The sequence below is a fragment of the Astatotilapia calliptera genome, chromosome 4, assembly GCF_900246225.1.
Source record: "Astatotilapia calliptera chromosome 4, fAstCal1.2, whole genome shotgun sequence".
NCBI lineage: Eukaryota > Metazoa > Chordata > Actinopteri > Cichliformes > Cichlidae > Astatotilapia > Astatotilapia calliptera.
Window position 1 is genome coordinate 19,960,636 of NC_039305.1, and position 16,430 is coordinate 19,977,065.

Consider the following 16,430-nt stretch of genomic DNA (forward strand, 5'->3'; position numbering starts at 1 on the left):
TTGCACAGCATGTTGATACTGCACGAGGTTGCATAGAATCAACTCTGTGTTTGATGCTTTCTGTGATCTGACGTTGGTGATTAAAGACACTGTGTCCCATGTGGTTTCCACAACAAACTATCCTATGGTCTTTTCCTGACTGACAGCTAATGTGATGATTAGATCAACCTATAAGAACAAAGTTTTTGTTTTTGTTTGTTTGCTTGTTTTGTTTTTTTCACTGAAATGTGAATTCATGCCAGAAAACAACAATCACTTTCAGTTTCAAGCATGTGTACCAACAGGACATTTTCCACATTTAGGCTGTTCTAAAAAAAAAAAGATTTACTTTCCATCTATTATTGCATGTGATAGTGAGTAATACAAGACATTTTCAGCTGTACAATTAGTTTAGGATTTACTATCCTGCTGTGAGCTTTGCCTTGCAGAAGAGCACTTATAATGTGCATTCTAGCTGCATGGTTACTCCTTCAGTACAAAGATGTCCAGTGTGTAAATCTCTGTCCCTACACAGAGGTGTAAATCTCTGTGTAATGAAACTATCTAAGGGATAGTTTCATTACAAATGTAATGAAACTATCCCTTAAAAAATGTTAATAGGCTGTTTTTCTTTTCAACATGTGAACAGGTAAATATGAGCTTTATCTCCTTTTAAGAGCCTAAATGTTTCCCTTTATGGATTCATGAATATGCTCAGTTGAATTACCGCTCTGATTCATTGCTCCTCTAATCGCACTACTGGAACCACAACGTTCAAGTCAGTGGATTACCATTTGGGTGACTTGGTATAAGTTGTCGTTGTGACACATTTTCTCCACCAGGGGGAGTGCAGCTACTCTACTACTAAAAATAATTCATAATACTATACCGTAAGTGGCTTTGTGGACACAGACAGGTTTTTATTTTAATCCTAATCCATGTCATATATATTTAATATCAGTACCCATTTTTATGCAAAGAGCCCACAATTTTGTTTATTTGTAGTGACAATCTAATTGTTTTTCAAGTAGCACTGTTGAAGCATGTTAATATTTCTCAGAAAACCTATACCCCCGCTGGTTTTTTAAACTACAAATGCTAATGACTTCACGCAAAAACAGCTTCGTTACAAAACCCCGTGTATTGCAGTTTAGTATCTGAGTTATTCCCAATGCACACTGACTATGAGCCACTTGTTGATTTCTGTGCATTTCTGTGCGTAAAGTAAGGCACAGACGGCGCACTCTTCTGCGCTCTCTGAGCTTTAATTAATCTACTAATGACTTTTATTTCTGCGCATGACTGCAGCCTATAATTAAGTCAAGTGTGAGAGTTCAGTGTGCTCACTGTCAAGCCGTGCAGGTTCCACACAGTAATCCAGCAGCAGTGTGTATTCTTGTGTTGTCAAGCCCCGCTTCCCATTTTGGGGAAGGGCAGCTCAGCCCCTTCGGTCTTCCCATTGGCTCAGCTCCTCTCTTTCGTTTCTTCTTGACTTGTTGACCACGGTTTGTTCCAGCTCTCGTAAACGTGTCCGCAAGTTGTCAAACCTGGTCAAGGCTTTTGTCCCCGTATAAATTTTATCTGCTACCCCGATTGTTATCAGAAACAACGAAAAGGAAACTATTTTAAAAGAAGCCCTGTGGGAAGACGAGCAGAGAAACTAACACCAGGACTGCTGGAAACTCTACTCCTCAGTGGGACCGTGCTGTCAGCATGGTATGTCCACAGCACATCGTTATTCGACTGTTATTCTTTAATAGTGTGGCTTTGTGAGCTCTAATCTCAGTCATACTTTTTTTTTCCAGCGAAAAAACGGGTCTTGTTATTACTATTGTTTGCACTGCATACTGCTGGCTGGTTCCTTTGTCAGTTATGTAATGAGTCATGTGTGCGTTAGGGCTGTATGCTACCTCACTATGATTAAGCCCCCCTATACATTCTTACACAAGAATGCACTCATTGTTTATATGTTGAGCAGCACCTACACAACCAAACTTAAACCCAGTGACATACAGTATGGTTTGCTGCATATAGCAAGCTGCAGCCAAATATACAGTCATTAACTTTTTTTAAAGTCTCTCTTTATCTTCTTTTTGTTTTGTTTTGGGGGTTGTGTCTGTTTTAGTCCCTTAAACTTTGAGCACAGATGATAAAATCTGCCACAGCTCTTAAACCTTTATCTGATCTGTGGATGCAAACGCCCTCCGAGATGAAAGGCTGCTCTCTAGCATCCTAATCACCAGTTTCATCAGTTTTTAAACTGGACATTTACAATGGAGCCACGAGCATCTATAGCTCTATGTTACTCAAACTGAATTATAAATAGCAATGAACAACCCTTTATGTGATAAGCTGTATGGTAAAGCCAGCTGCATTCAGGGAAAATTGTCATGCTCATATTACAGTTTTGGTTATAGCAACATGTAAGATAAGATAAGATAAGATAAGATAAGATAAGACTTTATTGATCCCACAACGGGGAAATTTTTGCATCACCTCAGCTCAGGTACAGATATCAGAAGGAAATACAAAAATACAAATAAGTACAATCAATGAAAAAAGATAATATACAATGGTAGCATACACAGTATGTGATTATGGATATGGTTGGAAATATGGAAGACATAAACTATATAGCTTGATATAGCTATTGTACCACTACTATTCCTATTTATAGACATGTACACATACACATGTATACACTAAATATACATATGTATACATATACATACATATATACCTGCACATGTCCATACACATGGAAGGTCCATTATGCATGAAGTGGTGACCGTGGATATTCACAGTGTCCAGTGACTTATGACATTGTGATTGAGGAGTTATAGAGTCTAACTGCTGTTGGGATGAATGATCTGCGAAAGCGCTCCTTCCTGCAGCGAGGGTGTTTCAGTCTCTGACTAAAGGAGCTGCTCAGCCCACTCACATACTCATGCAGTGGGTGATGTGGGTTGTTCATGATGGATGTCAGCTTTACTAACATCCTCCTCTCGCCAACCACCTCCACAGACTCCAGGGGACATCCCAGCACGGAGCTAGACCTCCGCACCAGTTTGTCAATCCTGCTCCTGTCCCTGTCCCTGCATCCACTCCCCCGGCAGATGCTACCACAGTGTCATAGAATGTCCTTAACAGAGTCCTGCAGACTCCGAAGGACCTCAGTCTCCTCAGCAGGTGGCGTCGACTCTGGCCCTTCTTATACAGGATGTCTGTATTTGTAGTCCAGTCCAGTTTATTGTTGAGGTGAACACCCAGGTACTTATAAGAGTCCACTATCTCAATGTCTTTCCCTTGGATGTTCACCGGTGTTGTAGGGGGTGACTTCCTGCTGAAATCTATGATCATCTCCTTTGTCTTGCCGGCGTTGATTTGGAGTACGTTGGTCTCACATGTGGCTGTCATGATCGAGCTTCTTCACTGAGTAATTCTACACCTTAGGGACGGCTGAACCACTGCTGCATGATTTTATCCAGAGTAGAAACATAGAAGAGTGGTTCCTTGTTTCCCAAACAGTTCCTGGGACAGATGCTCACTGACCAGGAGACACAAATTTACAACCAGTGCACGTGTGCTTGTGTGTGTGTGTGTGTGTGTGTGTGTGTGTGTGTGTGTGTGTGTGTGTGTGTGTGTGTGTGTGTGTGTGTGTTGGGGTTTGTTGGTGAAAGGAGGACAATTAGGGTTAACCAAGTATAGCAAAAAGGAAAGGGGGGAGAAACCCAGTAGTTATTTTGAGAGACACTGCATTATGTATTTTAAAGTGGGAAAATGTGTTCAAAATTAGAAACATATCAGCCAGAAGTGGAAATAACCATTGAATACAAATACAAAACCCTCTCATTTGTCAAATGTGTATATATTGATAATCTTTTTCAGTAAATTAAAAAACCTAATACAGACTTGTTATGTTCTTGTGGTTTCATAATAGCAAAGACAGTGAAACACTGAAGAGTTGAACAGTATCAACTTGTACTTGCAGGCTCATGCCGATGACTTGTTTTGATGTTAGAGAGATGTAGTAATGTGTAAAAGTCTTGAGCCAACCTCATTTCTTTGTTTCACTAGTAGAAAGTATTTGCAGTGATTTATTGAAACATGTAAACATACATGGAAGTACAGTTTATAAGGCAAAAACAGAGTTTGTACAATTCTAATGAGCTTAACAGTCAATGACCATCTTTATTCATCAACGCAGTCTGAGTTCTCATATTTTACCTTATCTGTAATTTCTTTAAGTAGTCTTCAGGAATATTTCTCCACTCTTCTTGAAGGACATTCAAAGCTCCTCTTTGGAAGCCGGCTACCTTTTGTTCTGCTCTCAGACAAGATGATCCTATGCTACTTCAAAAATGTTAAGGTCACCTTTTAATAATCAAGTAAATCATAACAGTATATTCCATGTACTGCTAAATTTTCCAAGGAGTTGACCAATCAAATAATCTACTAGTCACTTCAGCTCTATAGAAAAGTGTGTTTGCTCTAAGGTAAGTGATCAAATGAACTCACAGGAGTGTGTGAAGCAGACTTTTTCATAGTTTATAGCTCAAACACATGGATCCTTGAAGCTTAATCAAGCTGTTGACTTTTTAATTATTTGTTCAGCATACCCTGATAGCCCTAACCCTAACTTTTTTCCTATATTATTACCAACTGTACCCACTTTGTGGTTTACCCATGCACCTCAGCACCACCCACAGTATGAACCAATGCAAGCCTAACACCTCCCAGCGGATTTCTCCCTCCCACTCCCAACCACACATCACTGTATGGCTTCTGTCCGCCCCACTTTCCCCTCCTTTCTATTTGTGCATGCATATATTTGTCACAGTCTCACACTCTATGCATGTGGGCATGGATATTTCTGAAATCACCTGCCCTATCCGGCCGTGTGTTTTGAACAGCCATGAACTCTTTCTGGGTCTTGTAATTTTCCATTCTAACCAGCTGATACCAGGAGAGGTCATGTTCTGAAGCCAGCTTGGCTTGTGTTAAGCCATTTTGGATCCGTCACTTTCATCTGAGCTGACATTTAGTGTTCAGTGTGGAGGTGATTCAGCTGAATGCTTTTTTTCCCCCTGAAATGCACACCATGACCCTGGTGTTTACATTAAATGAAAGAGAATTGAGGTGATGCAACAAAGTTTTTTATCTGGATAATTTCATAATAAGAAAGAGCACAGTAAGTAACACACATCCATTATTTATGCATTCTATATGCATTTAAACCTGCCATTATGTCAGTCTTGCTAATGAATTGCTAACACCTGGGTGTACTGATGAAGCATTTTGAAAGGTCAGTCACAGTTAGCCTTCACCTCAGTGCTAAATATGCCAGTTGAATGACTTTAACGTAAAAGAGCATCAGTAGGAAATTCAGTGTCTGCATTAGCATTTCTTTATACATCTGACGTAGTGATGGGAGAATGACGAGTTAGAGTAAAGATAATGCCTTAATGTTGGATTACGTAATGCATTGTCTCACTGCTGTGTGTTTTCACACTGATAAGGAGTAGTGATATAACCTTTGACAACATGACAACATAACAACATAACAGCAAGTGCTTTTCCTCTTTGTTGTCCCTGATAAATTTGTGATAAAGGTTCTTCCATCATAATTTAATTCTTTCCTTACATAATTTTGTGCACAGAGTAGTCTGTTGCCACACATATTTGCTCAGCATAACTACAATGACTTTGTGCAGACTTACACGTCAGGATGAAGCTTCAACTGATAATCGGTTTAGTTCATCATATTACTTCTCCTCTTTATAACAAGACAGAAAAGCCTCCGCTGGACGGCAGCGAGGGCAGAACCTGGATGGAAGAAGGCCGGTCCCAAACTCAGCTCACAGCTGTGGATGGTCCCGATGAAGCTGCGACAGACGACGGAGACCGTCCAGCATGGGATTCTAAGATTCAGTATGTGCTAGCCCAGGTGGGCTTCAGTGTGGGCTTAGGGAATGTGTGGAGATTTCCATACCTCTGCCATCAAAATGGAGGTGGTGAGTGTTAAGACAAGATTAACTTACAGGTTTAAGTTATTAACTTAGTAGCTGTTTTGGTGCCAAAGCAATGCAACATGGAGAACACAAAATTGGTCCAAAAACCTCTCATGTTCAGCTGTTTTTTGTAAAAAGATAACAATGTTAGCCTTTTCTGCAGCTATGGGGCATATATGGTATCACTCTTGGCTGGAAGCAGTGCTTAAACAATGGAAAAAACACAAACTTTGTCCAAAAACCTCTCATGTTTAACTGTTTTCCACTTTTTCTTTGGTCATTTTAGCCTTTTTGGCCAGGGTGAAGGGAGTATCTGCCATCAAACAAGAAGACAGCCGCATGTAACTATGATGGTGTTTGCTAGTTCACCTTACATGCATTAATGTAATAACGTGGTTAGCCTGCTCAACGTAAATTACACACGAGCACACGAGATCCTGCGAATGTCACTATGTGAAACTGACTTTTCTTTCTAGAGAAGAGTAGAACTCTAAACCATATTTTATTTCTAGCTTTACAACACATGCATGCAGCATGTTTGGTTAGAACATGAGACTCCAAGCATCTTTTAGAGAGGTTGCTGACATATAAATTTGCTTATTTTTTCCAGCTTCAATGGCAAATTATGAGTTTGTGTTTAAAAAAAAAGCCAAAAACTGTTGTTTTTTTTAATGTGCTTAGTTAGACTGTGTTTGCCTGTAACATGTGCAAATGCAAAGTTTTTTTTCCCTCTGGAACTACAGGTGACTTTGGGTTTGCCTTTAAAATATATCTCCTCCTTTGTTCCTTCCAGGCGCCTTCATGCTGCTGTATGTTTTTCTTTTGGTGGTTGTGGGAGTTCCACTGTTTTTTATGGAGCTGGCTGCTGGTCAAAGCATTCGACAGGGCAGCATTGGTGTATGGAAGCACATCTCTCCAAAGCTGGGAGGGATCGGCTACTCCAGCTGCATGGTGAGCATTTTCTTTTTTTTTCTGTCTGAGACCTTTTTCTGTTTACGTTCATGTACCTGTGTGTTCTGATAAGGCTGCTGTTGTTTGACAGCTGACTTGCTTTTTCCAAGTCTGGGTTTCAAAAGTAGCACCGGGGTCAGTATTTTTAATCTCTTCACCTTCACTTATCTGGCCCCAATCCTGCATCACGTGTCACCGCCTTTATCACCTTTCTGTAAACACCTTAGCCAAGCTGCATGTGTGTGTATATACTCACGCACACCCATGCTGTAACATGAGAAAGGTAGTGTGCTGTGCGTCTGTGCTGGCAGTTGATTGCGTAACAAGTTGGGGAAAACACAGAGTACCCAAGAACGTTTTTGTCCGCACACACAACAGAAATCTACGACTAGATAGCCTGTGGTTTTTATAAAGCGTGTTTATTTTTCTTTAAATAGACCTAACCTCTGTTTGTCATTGTTAAGGTCAATGTCGAACCTTATGGCTACATTCCCTGGGTTAGCCTTTACTTGTAGGCTACAAGTATAAAAGAAATCACAGCATTACACTGAAGCTGCAAACAATTTGCAGCATATTTTAATAATATGATTAATAATACTGATTATTTATTGATATAAATGCTTTCTTCTTCCCCAGGTCTGTTTTTATGTGGCTTTGTACTATAACGTTATCATTGCATGGAGCCTGTTCTACATGGGTAACTCCTTTCAGTATCCTCTGCCATGGGAGAAGTGTCCAACGAATGTAACCTCCAATGACACAGGTAATCACATGACCGAGTGAAATGAAGTGATGTCTGATGAAGCCTACAGTGTTTTCTTTTCTCAATCAACAGTGAAAGAATGCGCAGGCAGCTCCCCAACGTCGTATTTCTGGTTTCGGAAAGCTCTCAACATCACAAATTCCATTGAAGAATCTGGAGAGTTTAACCCCATCATGACAGGCTGTTTATTGGCTGCTTGGGCAATTGTTGCCTTGGCAATGATAAAGGGCATCAAGTCTTCTGCAAAGGTACATGAACACCAGTCCCACCGTTAGCACACAAATATAAAGTGTTTGTGTTAATGTTAGTGTTATCTCTCAGTTAAACATAAGCTGCAGCTCGCCCCTTTTCTGCCTCAGGTTGGAGATCCGTAGCGTTACAGAAAACAAACACTGAAATATACACTACAATGGGAAAGTACAAGAGAAAAAAAGAGACCTCTACTCATGCTGGGCTCCTGTGGGAGGACAGCATGAGAACAGGAAATAAAAAAACTCCTCTGCACAAAAAAGCACATAAATGTCCACAGCACAACATTATGGAACACGTGACAAGCCACAGGGTCGGGTGGGGGGTGAGGAGTAATCCGAAGCAAACACAGCAGCCATCCTGCCCAGCGCTACCATTCCAGCGCGGGCTCAGACACGCCATGTTCCCACTTACATTAGTATTTTTCCATATATTCACTGTGCTTACTTGACAGCTTGTCTTAAATGTATTCGATGGAAATTAGTAACTGCATTTTCAATTATTCTAAACTTTTTGTGTATCTGACAGTACTATAATCTTCTACAGTGATTATAACATTTTAGTACACATTAACACTAAGAAACAGACACGCAAAATCAATGGCTGGGAAAAAGCTGCTGATGTTAGCTAGCCATCTTAAACATGGACACCTGCACTGACAACGCATCTTCCAAAATGGGCAGAAATATTTTTAGTGGGACCTTCTCACAGTGGCTCAGCAGGATGGAGCAGGATGTCTACAAATCGAAATGTTGGTAGCTCTTCCAGGCTTCATGTCAAGGTAATCTTGGCAGGATTATGAACCCAGAGTTGCTCCTGATGTATCTCTGTGAATGTTAGAAAAAGTGTTAAAGCAAAGGTAAAAGCATTGTGTGAATGAGAGTTGCAGTAGGAGGCGCTTTGTGTGATCAACTTGGGTAGAATGGCTAAGATGACAACCACAGTTTTACATTTGGCTGTATAACCTTGCGCCAAATGTTGCACTTACCCAGTAAATATGTTGACATTTGATAACTGTTGGCTGACAGCCTTTTCTCAATGTCTAGTTATGGTGGAAAATCCTATGGGCTCAAAATGTGGTCATAAATATTTTGTACTTGTAAATCAGTTTTGTACTTGTAAATCAGGATTTGTATGTGTAAAAAAGATTTGTGTGTGCGTAAAAAAGATTTGTGTGTGGACTTAGCCAAAAAAAAACCTGCAAGTTACAAGTACGAATTTTGACCCTATTTTCTTCCTTTCATCTGATTGGTGAATGTCATGTCAATCACAAATGTAACAATCCAATCAGAGAACAGATGGGTTTGGCTGTCGGAGGGGTGCTTTTTTTGAACTGCAGGCCTTTGAAGGGAATAAATGCCCTTTTACATGCCAACCCAGCGTTTTCCTTCATCACCACGAAGGAAAACAGTCTGTGGTCGTCCGAGTTTGGTGATTTTTGTGTCACAGGACTACGTGTTTAATACAGGGACTTCCACAGCCTTTTCAACAGTGCTGCGGACCGCAGGGGGGGCAGTGTTTTGGAAATGACAGTCTTCATTACAAAGCTTTCTTCATTATGAATTAGCATACATGTTTTTATTGAACATTTGAAGAACTAGCAAAAAAACCCAGAAACTCTTGTAGAGGACATAAAGTCAGAGATAAAAACGACAAGGAGCAGGTGCATCTAGTACAGGTAGAGCTGCTGCAAAAACCCACAGAGCCCAGCAGCCAGCGCAACAAATTCTGGATCCTTTGCTTTTAGTTAGCAGTTAGCATTAGCAGCACATCCTGCATCCGATGTGAAAGGACTTTTATGCTGCGCACTGTGACTCACAGCAATGGTCCGGGTCAGCCCTGACATTGTGTTAAATTAATCCTAAAGTAATAATGATATTTCTAACCACTGATATACCACAACTTTATCCTTTCAACAGCAGCTGAAAGTAAGGGGACCTAACTGCTATCAGATATTTATATAGAGATTACCCTTCAAGGACCTGCAGTTCAAAAAAGTTCCCCTCCGACAGCCAAACCCATCTGTTTTCTGATTGGATTGTTTAATTTGTGATTGACATGACATTGACCAATCAGCTTAAAGGAAGAAAAATAGGGTCAAAATTCGTACTTGTAACTTGCAGGGGTTTTTTGGCAAAGTCCACACACAAATCTTTTTTACGCACGCACAATTTATTTATTTATTTTTACACATACAAATCTTTTTCACGCACGCACAATTTTTTTTTTTTTGCACATGCAAATCTTTTTTACGCACACACAACTTTTTTTTACACATACAAAACTGATTTACAAGTACAAAACTGATTTACAAGTACAAAATATTTATGACCACATTTTGAGCCCATACAAATCACTCCAAAATGAAAGTTGAACCTGCATTGTGGACGTTTACCACAATGATGATTCAAGTTACCATGGTCTTTGTTCATAGGAAGGTACAAACCACATACATGCCGTGTGATTGTTGGGGTTATTTTTATTATTGTCATGTCCGTGCCTTGCAAAAAAAAAAAAAAAAAACCACCTTGAAGCGACTGTTACTGTGAATAAATAAAAAGACAATTTTTTGCAATACTCTAATCTGTGTTTTTCACCTTGTAAGAGAGGCTGATGCAATATTTACATGAAAACACCATAAACATTCTAACATTTACGGTTCAGTTTTTTTGGTGCTGTGCATACCCGTGTTTGCTGGGTATGCACTCAAATTACTAAGTTTAAAAATAAAAGTATGCAATTTGAGGAACCTGAGGGTTGGTGCTTGGCAGGTAAACTGGTAAACTTTAATTTTTAATAGTGAAGTGAGATTGAGAAAAGCAAATGATCATATTTTACAAAATGCTGCACTGTTGAAATCATTATCCATTTCTTTTTCCCAATCTTAGGTGATGTACTTTTCCTCCATTTTTCCCTATGTGGTGCTTTTTATTTTCCTGATCAGAGGATTACTGTTGGACGGTGCCTTGGAAGGAATCACCTACATGTTTTATCCTAAGGTAAGCAATATTCTCTCTCTTCCTTTTTCTTGACATCTTTTCTTTATTTTCATTTAACTAACAAAAGACAAACACCTCAGTGATTACAAAAAAAAAAAAAACCATAATAAAACATTTTAAGCTTTGACGAAAGAATGTAAACCTAAAGATGCTTTTATTTTGTCATATTTGCAGCTGGAGATCTGGGGTAACGTGCAGGTGTGGCGACAGGCTGCTACACAAGTGTTTTTCGCCCTGGGCCTGGGCTATGGTTCTGTTATCGCGTACTCCTCCTACAATCCAGTCCACAACAACTGCCACAGGGATGCTCTGATGGTCTCCTGCATCAACTTCATGACATCCGTGCTGGCCTCTCTAGTGGTTTTCATCGTGCTCGGTTTCCGTGCCAAGAACATTGCACTACGTTGTGTGGCTGAGTACGTATGTCTGTGCATGATTGAAATGGTAATTCAAATCCAACTAGCGAGCACTTTTAGATTGGCAAACTGCCGTAACAATCTTAAGGTGGACTGCTTGTTTGATTGGTTATCTTAGATTTAATTATTATTTTTGTGTTTAACCTTTTCAGAAATCTCAGTGTACTAAACTTATTGGCGTCCAGTGGATCTAACCAGCATTGGTGGCCATGGTTCAACATGACAGATGTAAGCACTGTGACTTTAGCTGAATACAGAGAGTGGTACCATCTCTACAGCTCCATGGTGGGTCCTAAAATCACTGACTGCAGTCTGGAGCAGGAGATGAATAAGGTAATCTTGAGATATTAATAACAACAGCTTTGCTTCACAACATGATTAAAAACAAGCGACTTGAGGCACAAAGTTTAAAACGTCAACATGTCAAAGGTAAAAAAAAACAACAACAAAAAAAACAGTAGTGTTTTTGCAGTAGTTTAAGGGATCTAAGAAACTGGAACAAGTGGCGTGTAAACGGTAACAAGATGGGAATACACATCTATAAGCATGCGTGAAAATTAGGACAACAGCTGAGATTTCTTATGTATATATGGTCTGTATTATAATACATTATAGGAAGAGGTATGTCCAATAATAAAGAGCAGTCACTGGTATTAAACTGAGTTTCTAATGTGCTGCTTCACTCATCCAGGATTACAAAGTGTTTTAAAGACAACTTTGCATAAATGAAAGAACTGCAGGTGTCCTACGAGGCACAAGATGCTGGATCGGTTACAAAAATCAAAGTTGAACATTTCAGTAACAATTATAGCGCCGAGCGCCGATGTTCCCAGGACCTACGAAGAATCTAGGAGGTGCTATAAAATATCAAGCAGGCAAGACAATGAAAATGTATTGGAAATTGTATCTTGCTGGTTTTCTAGGAAAAATGAAAGCAAGCTGTGATACTAAAGAAGGAGATACTAAAGAAACAGGACAAGATGTACAAAGAGTCATGTTATCTCACGGTGTTTGTTTTATTTAAAAAGAAAAGACCTATTCTCTGTGTTAAAGAGCATGTTATGCAAAAGGTGCACAGGTAATTTACTGGAATAGATTAGCTCTGGAAACAGCATCACAGTTAACACACATTTGTTGTCTGTTAGACTGAGTGGATCTGCTTTTTCCCACGTATTTCCACTATCTTACTATCTTGTGTGCGTTCAGGGTGTCGAAGGGACAGGCCTGGCATTCATAGCATTCACTGAGGTGATGGCCTTCTTCCCAGCTAGTCCCTTCTGGTCCGCCCTGTTTTTCCTCATGCTGCTCAACCTGGGCCTCAGCACCATGTTTGGAACAATGCAGGGAATCCTCACACCTCTCATGGACAATTTCAGCCTCTTGGGGCATCACCGAACCCTACTCACGGGTACTGAACATCAGTTGACATGTGTTCAAACTCTGCTGCTGTATTTTATTGTTATTTTTTTCTTAAATAAAACTACATAAAAACCAAAAAAGTGCAAGATTCTCGTACTGCAGTGGTGTACTATGGGAGATAAATGTAGTCTTGTTGTCTTTGAAGTGGTCTTTAAATGTTTTCTGTCTTTTAGTGTCCAGCTGTGCTTTGGGGTTCATTATTGGATTACTGTTCACTCAGCGCTCTGGCAACTATTTTGTGACCATGTTTGATGACTACTCTGCAACCCTGCCTTTGGTCATTGTGGTCATTTTTGAAACCATTAGTGTGGCGTGGGTTTATGGAACAGATCGGTAAGCAACGTTATCTCTGACTTTCACAGGTTTTTTTGTCTTTATATGTTTGTTTGAAAAGATGCATTTTAAGAAAAGCATTTTGATTATTGCAGCTTTCTGGATGATATTGAAATAATGCTCAAATGGCGCCCTCCGGTGGTGTACAAGTACCTTTGGAAATATGTGTGTTTGCTGGCGATGGTCAGTCTTCTGGCAGCCAGTTTGCTCCGCATGGTCTTCAAAGGGCCCACGTACACCGCCTGGAATCAAAGCACGGTGAGATGTTCGACTTCAACTTTTCATCAAATCACATGATTTTAAACTTCAAATAGCCAGTTACCATTTTAAAATATCAGGTGGTGTTTGCATAGCTCTTTTCTACTATGAGCACTCACTGTGATTTTTAACACAAGCCTTATTCACCCAAACACTCACACTCATTCTGATGAATACATCGGGAGAAAGTCAGAATTCATTGTATTTGTCCTGAAGACTGGACAATCTGGGATCAAACATCCCACTCCACTTCAGTAGACAACCTCCTGACCCACAGTACACACTATATGCATGTGTGTAACACATATGTGCATGCTGGAAGATGTTGTGGTTTTAGCACAGTGTCCAAAACAGTAGAAAAGAAACTTTTTTTGTATCAACTCTGATGATCTCACAGACCTTCAGTGCAACCACCATCTCAATGTTCTGGATTCTCATTTCCTTTATTGTGATGCTCAACAAATGGAAAGTGCTTAATTTATACTGATATTAGGAGATTCACTTGGTCAGACAATAACATTGACCTTAGGAATCCTGAACTAGAGTGTTTATATTTATTCTACATATGGCATTTTTGTGCAGTTTATTCCGGTTACGCAGGGAAGAACAAATACGCTGATGATGTGGACGTCTGAAAAACTCATCTGACATTATAGCGTTAAACCTCATCATCACCTGTCCCTCTGCATCATATTGACTCCCTGTATGTTTAGGATTGTTGTCCTGCTGACTGGTGACATATTTTCCAGTGAGCGTTCATTCTGAAGCTTGTAACAAAATCATCAGTAAACGAGAGCGTGTGGTTTCATTGGCACAGCTGTGCAGTGGTTATACTCACACCAAGATGCGATCCAAATACTTATGTCTGGATTCATCTGCTGTGACATAGCACAACAATATCTCTGTATTTATTCTTCATAAGAATAGTGAAGTTAGCCATTTTTTGTAGCGTCAACCTGCTTATCTGTTAACTGCATTTTTATGCTTTTGGTAACGAGTTGCTTAACCATCTCTTATCTTTTTAATTTTATAGCTCCTTTTAATCCCACAAGTAAACATTTATCTAACAGCCAAAGGTAATTCTGCCGGTGTTTGTCACTCTTAAGCTCTGTGTCTCTGCCTCTTCAGGCTTCTGAGATGACTCTCGAGTACCCTGGCTGGGCCCTGGCTATGATCATCATGCTTATAGTGTTTGCCAGCTTGCCTGTACCTGTCAGCTACATCTATTCCTTAGTGAAGAACCGCTGGGTCCGTAGCACTCCCTCCCAGGTTGAAGTCGGCCAGGAAATGCGTCGCGAGTTGTACACCAAGTGCAGCTCTACCGAGCAGCCAGATTCCCATTTCCAACCTGTCCACTTCAGGGAAGACGAGGTTCATCCCAGGCCTGCCTTCCTGTCGGTGGGCAACGAACATTACCGGCTCCTTTCCCAGGAGGAGGACGAGGAGGAGGAGGAGGAGGAACAAGACACGGGGGTGTGAGCATGGTGGTCAGAAGGAAGTTGTTTGAGAAAGGACAAAATTCAAATAGAAAGAAAAGTACAAAGACAAAAAACTAAAGCAAGCAGAGCCATGAACAGCGTTATCCTTGGATTTTATGTCTTTATATTCAGTAAACCTTTGAGAAGTTGTTTTAACTATGTATTTATATTGTATCATCCTCCTAGTGCCTCCCTATACTTGTTTTCTGAACCAGCTTTGCTGTTCAGAAGATAGAAACAGTTGTACATAAACAATAAAACAAACAGTTGTGTTTTTGAAAGGATTTAAAGTAGGAAACGTATGCAACATGCTGGTGACAGTCACTACTTTCATGTCTGGTGAATGCAGCAGCTCATAAAAATGCTTATGGGATCTTTTTTTAGCTGAAGGACTAATATGTATTTGCATGAAAACATTCTGCCTTTACAAATGCAAATCACTATCATATTTTCTGGGACTGTCACGTTATTAAAACTTATTGGAAGGGAATACATGCAGCAACACAAGAGACATTTGGAAGATATTTACCTTTGGAAAGTAAAACTCAATTTTTTGGACTTATGGCAGAAGGATGGACAAAGAACGATAAATACTTGTTTAATATTTTACTGGCAGCAGGCAAAAAAGCCATCACAAAAAAATGGCTTTCTTCAGAGAGCCCAACTATGAACATGTGGATGAACATCACAATGGACATTTACAGAATGGAGAAAATGACAGCAGATGTGAAATACAAGAGGGACCTGTTTGTATCACGATGGAAGAAATGGATGAACTACATTAAAAAACGCAGGCCAGTTTTTGCTTTAGATTTTGACTTTGTTAACTACTAGAAGACTAGAGGAAATATTAGTTACATTAATGGAAACAAAAACACACTCCCTACATTTATTTATTTATTTTTCTTTCCTTTTTCTTTTTCCTTATGTATTTTTTATTTATTTATTGTTTCCTGTTTTGCTTCTATTTCTTTTCTTTTTTCTTCTTCTTCTTTCATTCTTATTGTATGGATATTTTAGTTGTTTAAATATAGAAAGAAAAAAAAAAAAAAAATATATATATATATATATATATATATATATATATATATATGTACTGACAAATTGCTGAAGTTGATGGTTTTGTATAGTGATTCCAAAATGTCAATTTAAAAAAAAAAAAAGAAAAAAAAGAAAAAAAAAGGAAACGTACAACCTTCACTGCAAACTAGCTTTATCAATGAAAGGTTTCATTCTGAGACAGCTTTCTGCCTTGAACTGAAAACTATAAAAACTTTTGTTTTAGTTATCTGTGTTCCAAACTGGAAATTAAAACTAGTTGTGAAAAAAAAATGTTTTAGTCAGCGAAAAATAAAAACTTCAGATAATAAAGAAAAAAAAATTCAAAAGATTTTGTGAACTTTTTTTTAAATCCTATCTCCCACCCCTCACCCACAACCGGTCATGGCAGATGGCTGGATGTGGGTGTTTGTATCTCCTGAATGACATAGTTGGTGTATGCTCATGTGTATGTGTTTTTATGTGTCTGTATGTCTAAGTGTGCTAGTCAGTGAGTCAGTTTGTGCGTCCATAAG

The 16,430-nt window shown here is 39.4% G+C and overlaps 1 protein-coding gene and 1 long non-coding RNA gene across 4 annotated transcripts; one reads left to right on the forward strand and one right to left on the reverse strand.

Moving 5' to 3' along the window:
- The first annotated feature begins 1,387 nt into the window (after positions 1-1,387).
- Positions 1,388-15,743, forward strand: slc6a16a (solute carrier family 6 member 16a). 3 transcript variants are annotated; one of them, XM_026165328.1, is made up of 12 exons: positions 1,388-1,695; positions 3,004-5,993; positions 6,784-6,941; positions 7,578-7,704; positions 7,777-7,952; positions 10,842-10,952; positions 11,127-11,368; positions 11,521-11,701; positions 12,575-12,776; positions 12,961-13,120; positions 13,216-13,378; positions 14,507-15,743. In XM_026165328.1, the coding sequence occupies exons 2-12, from the start codon at positions 5,708-5,710 to the stop codon at positions 14,855-14,857; spliced, it is 2,157 nt and encodes a 718-aa protein (XP_026021113.1). In that variant the 5' UTR covers positions 1,388-1,695; positions 3,004-5,707; the 3' UTR covers positions 14,858-15,743. The 3 variants fall into 3 exon arrangements, with proteins under 3 accessions (XP_026021113.1, XP_026021114.1, XP_026021115.1); XM_026165329.1 differs by having other exon boundaries at positions 5,768-5,993; XM_026165330.1 differs by lacking the exon at positions 1,388-1,695 and having other exon boundaries at positions 2,941-5,170; positions 5,768-5,993.
- Positions 8,289-14,651, reverse strand: LOC113020990 (uncharacterized). Its single transcript, XR_003272254.1, has 3 exons — positions 14,589-14,651; positions 13,274-13,362; positions 8,289-8,780 (listed from the first exon to the last, which is right to left on the reverse strand). It is a non-coding gene; the product is annotated as an uncharacterized LOC113020990 (long non-coding RNA).
- Positions 15,744-16,430: the final 687 nt, after the last annotated feature.

Excerpts from the sequence above, each read along its gene's own strand:
- slc6a16a (XM_026165328.1), top strand. The coding sequence starts at position 5,708 with ATGAAGCTTCAACTGATAATCGGTTTAGTTCATCATATTACTTCTCCT. Across the intron at positions 7,953-10,841 it reads GCATCAAGTCTTCTGCAAAG|GTGATGTACTTTTCCTCCAT; the intron begins GTACATGAACAC and ends TCCCAATCTTAG. Across the intron at positions 13,379-14,506 it reads CCGCCTGGAATCAAAGCACG|GCTTCTGAGATGACTCTCGA; the intron begins GTGAGATGTTCG and ends CTGCCTCTTCAG.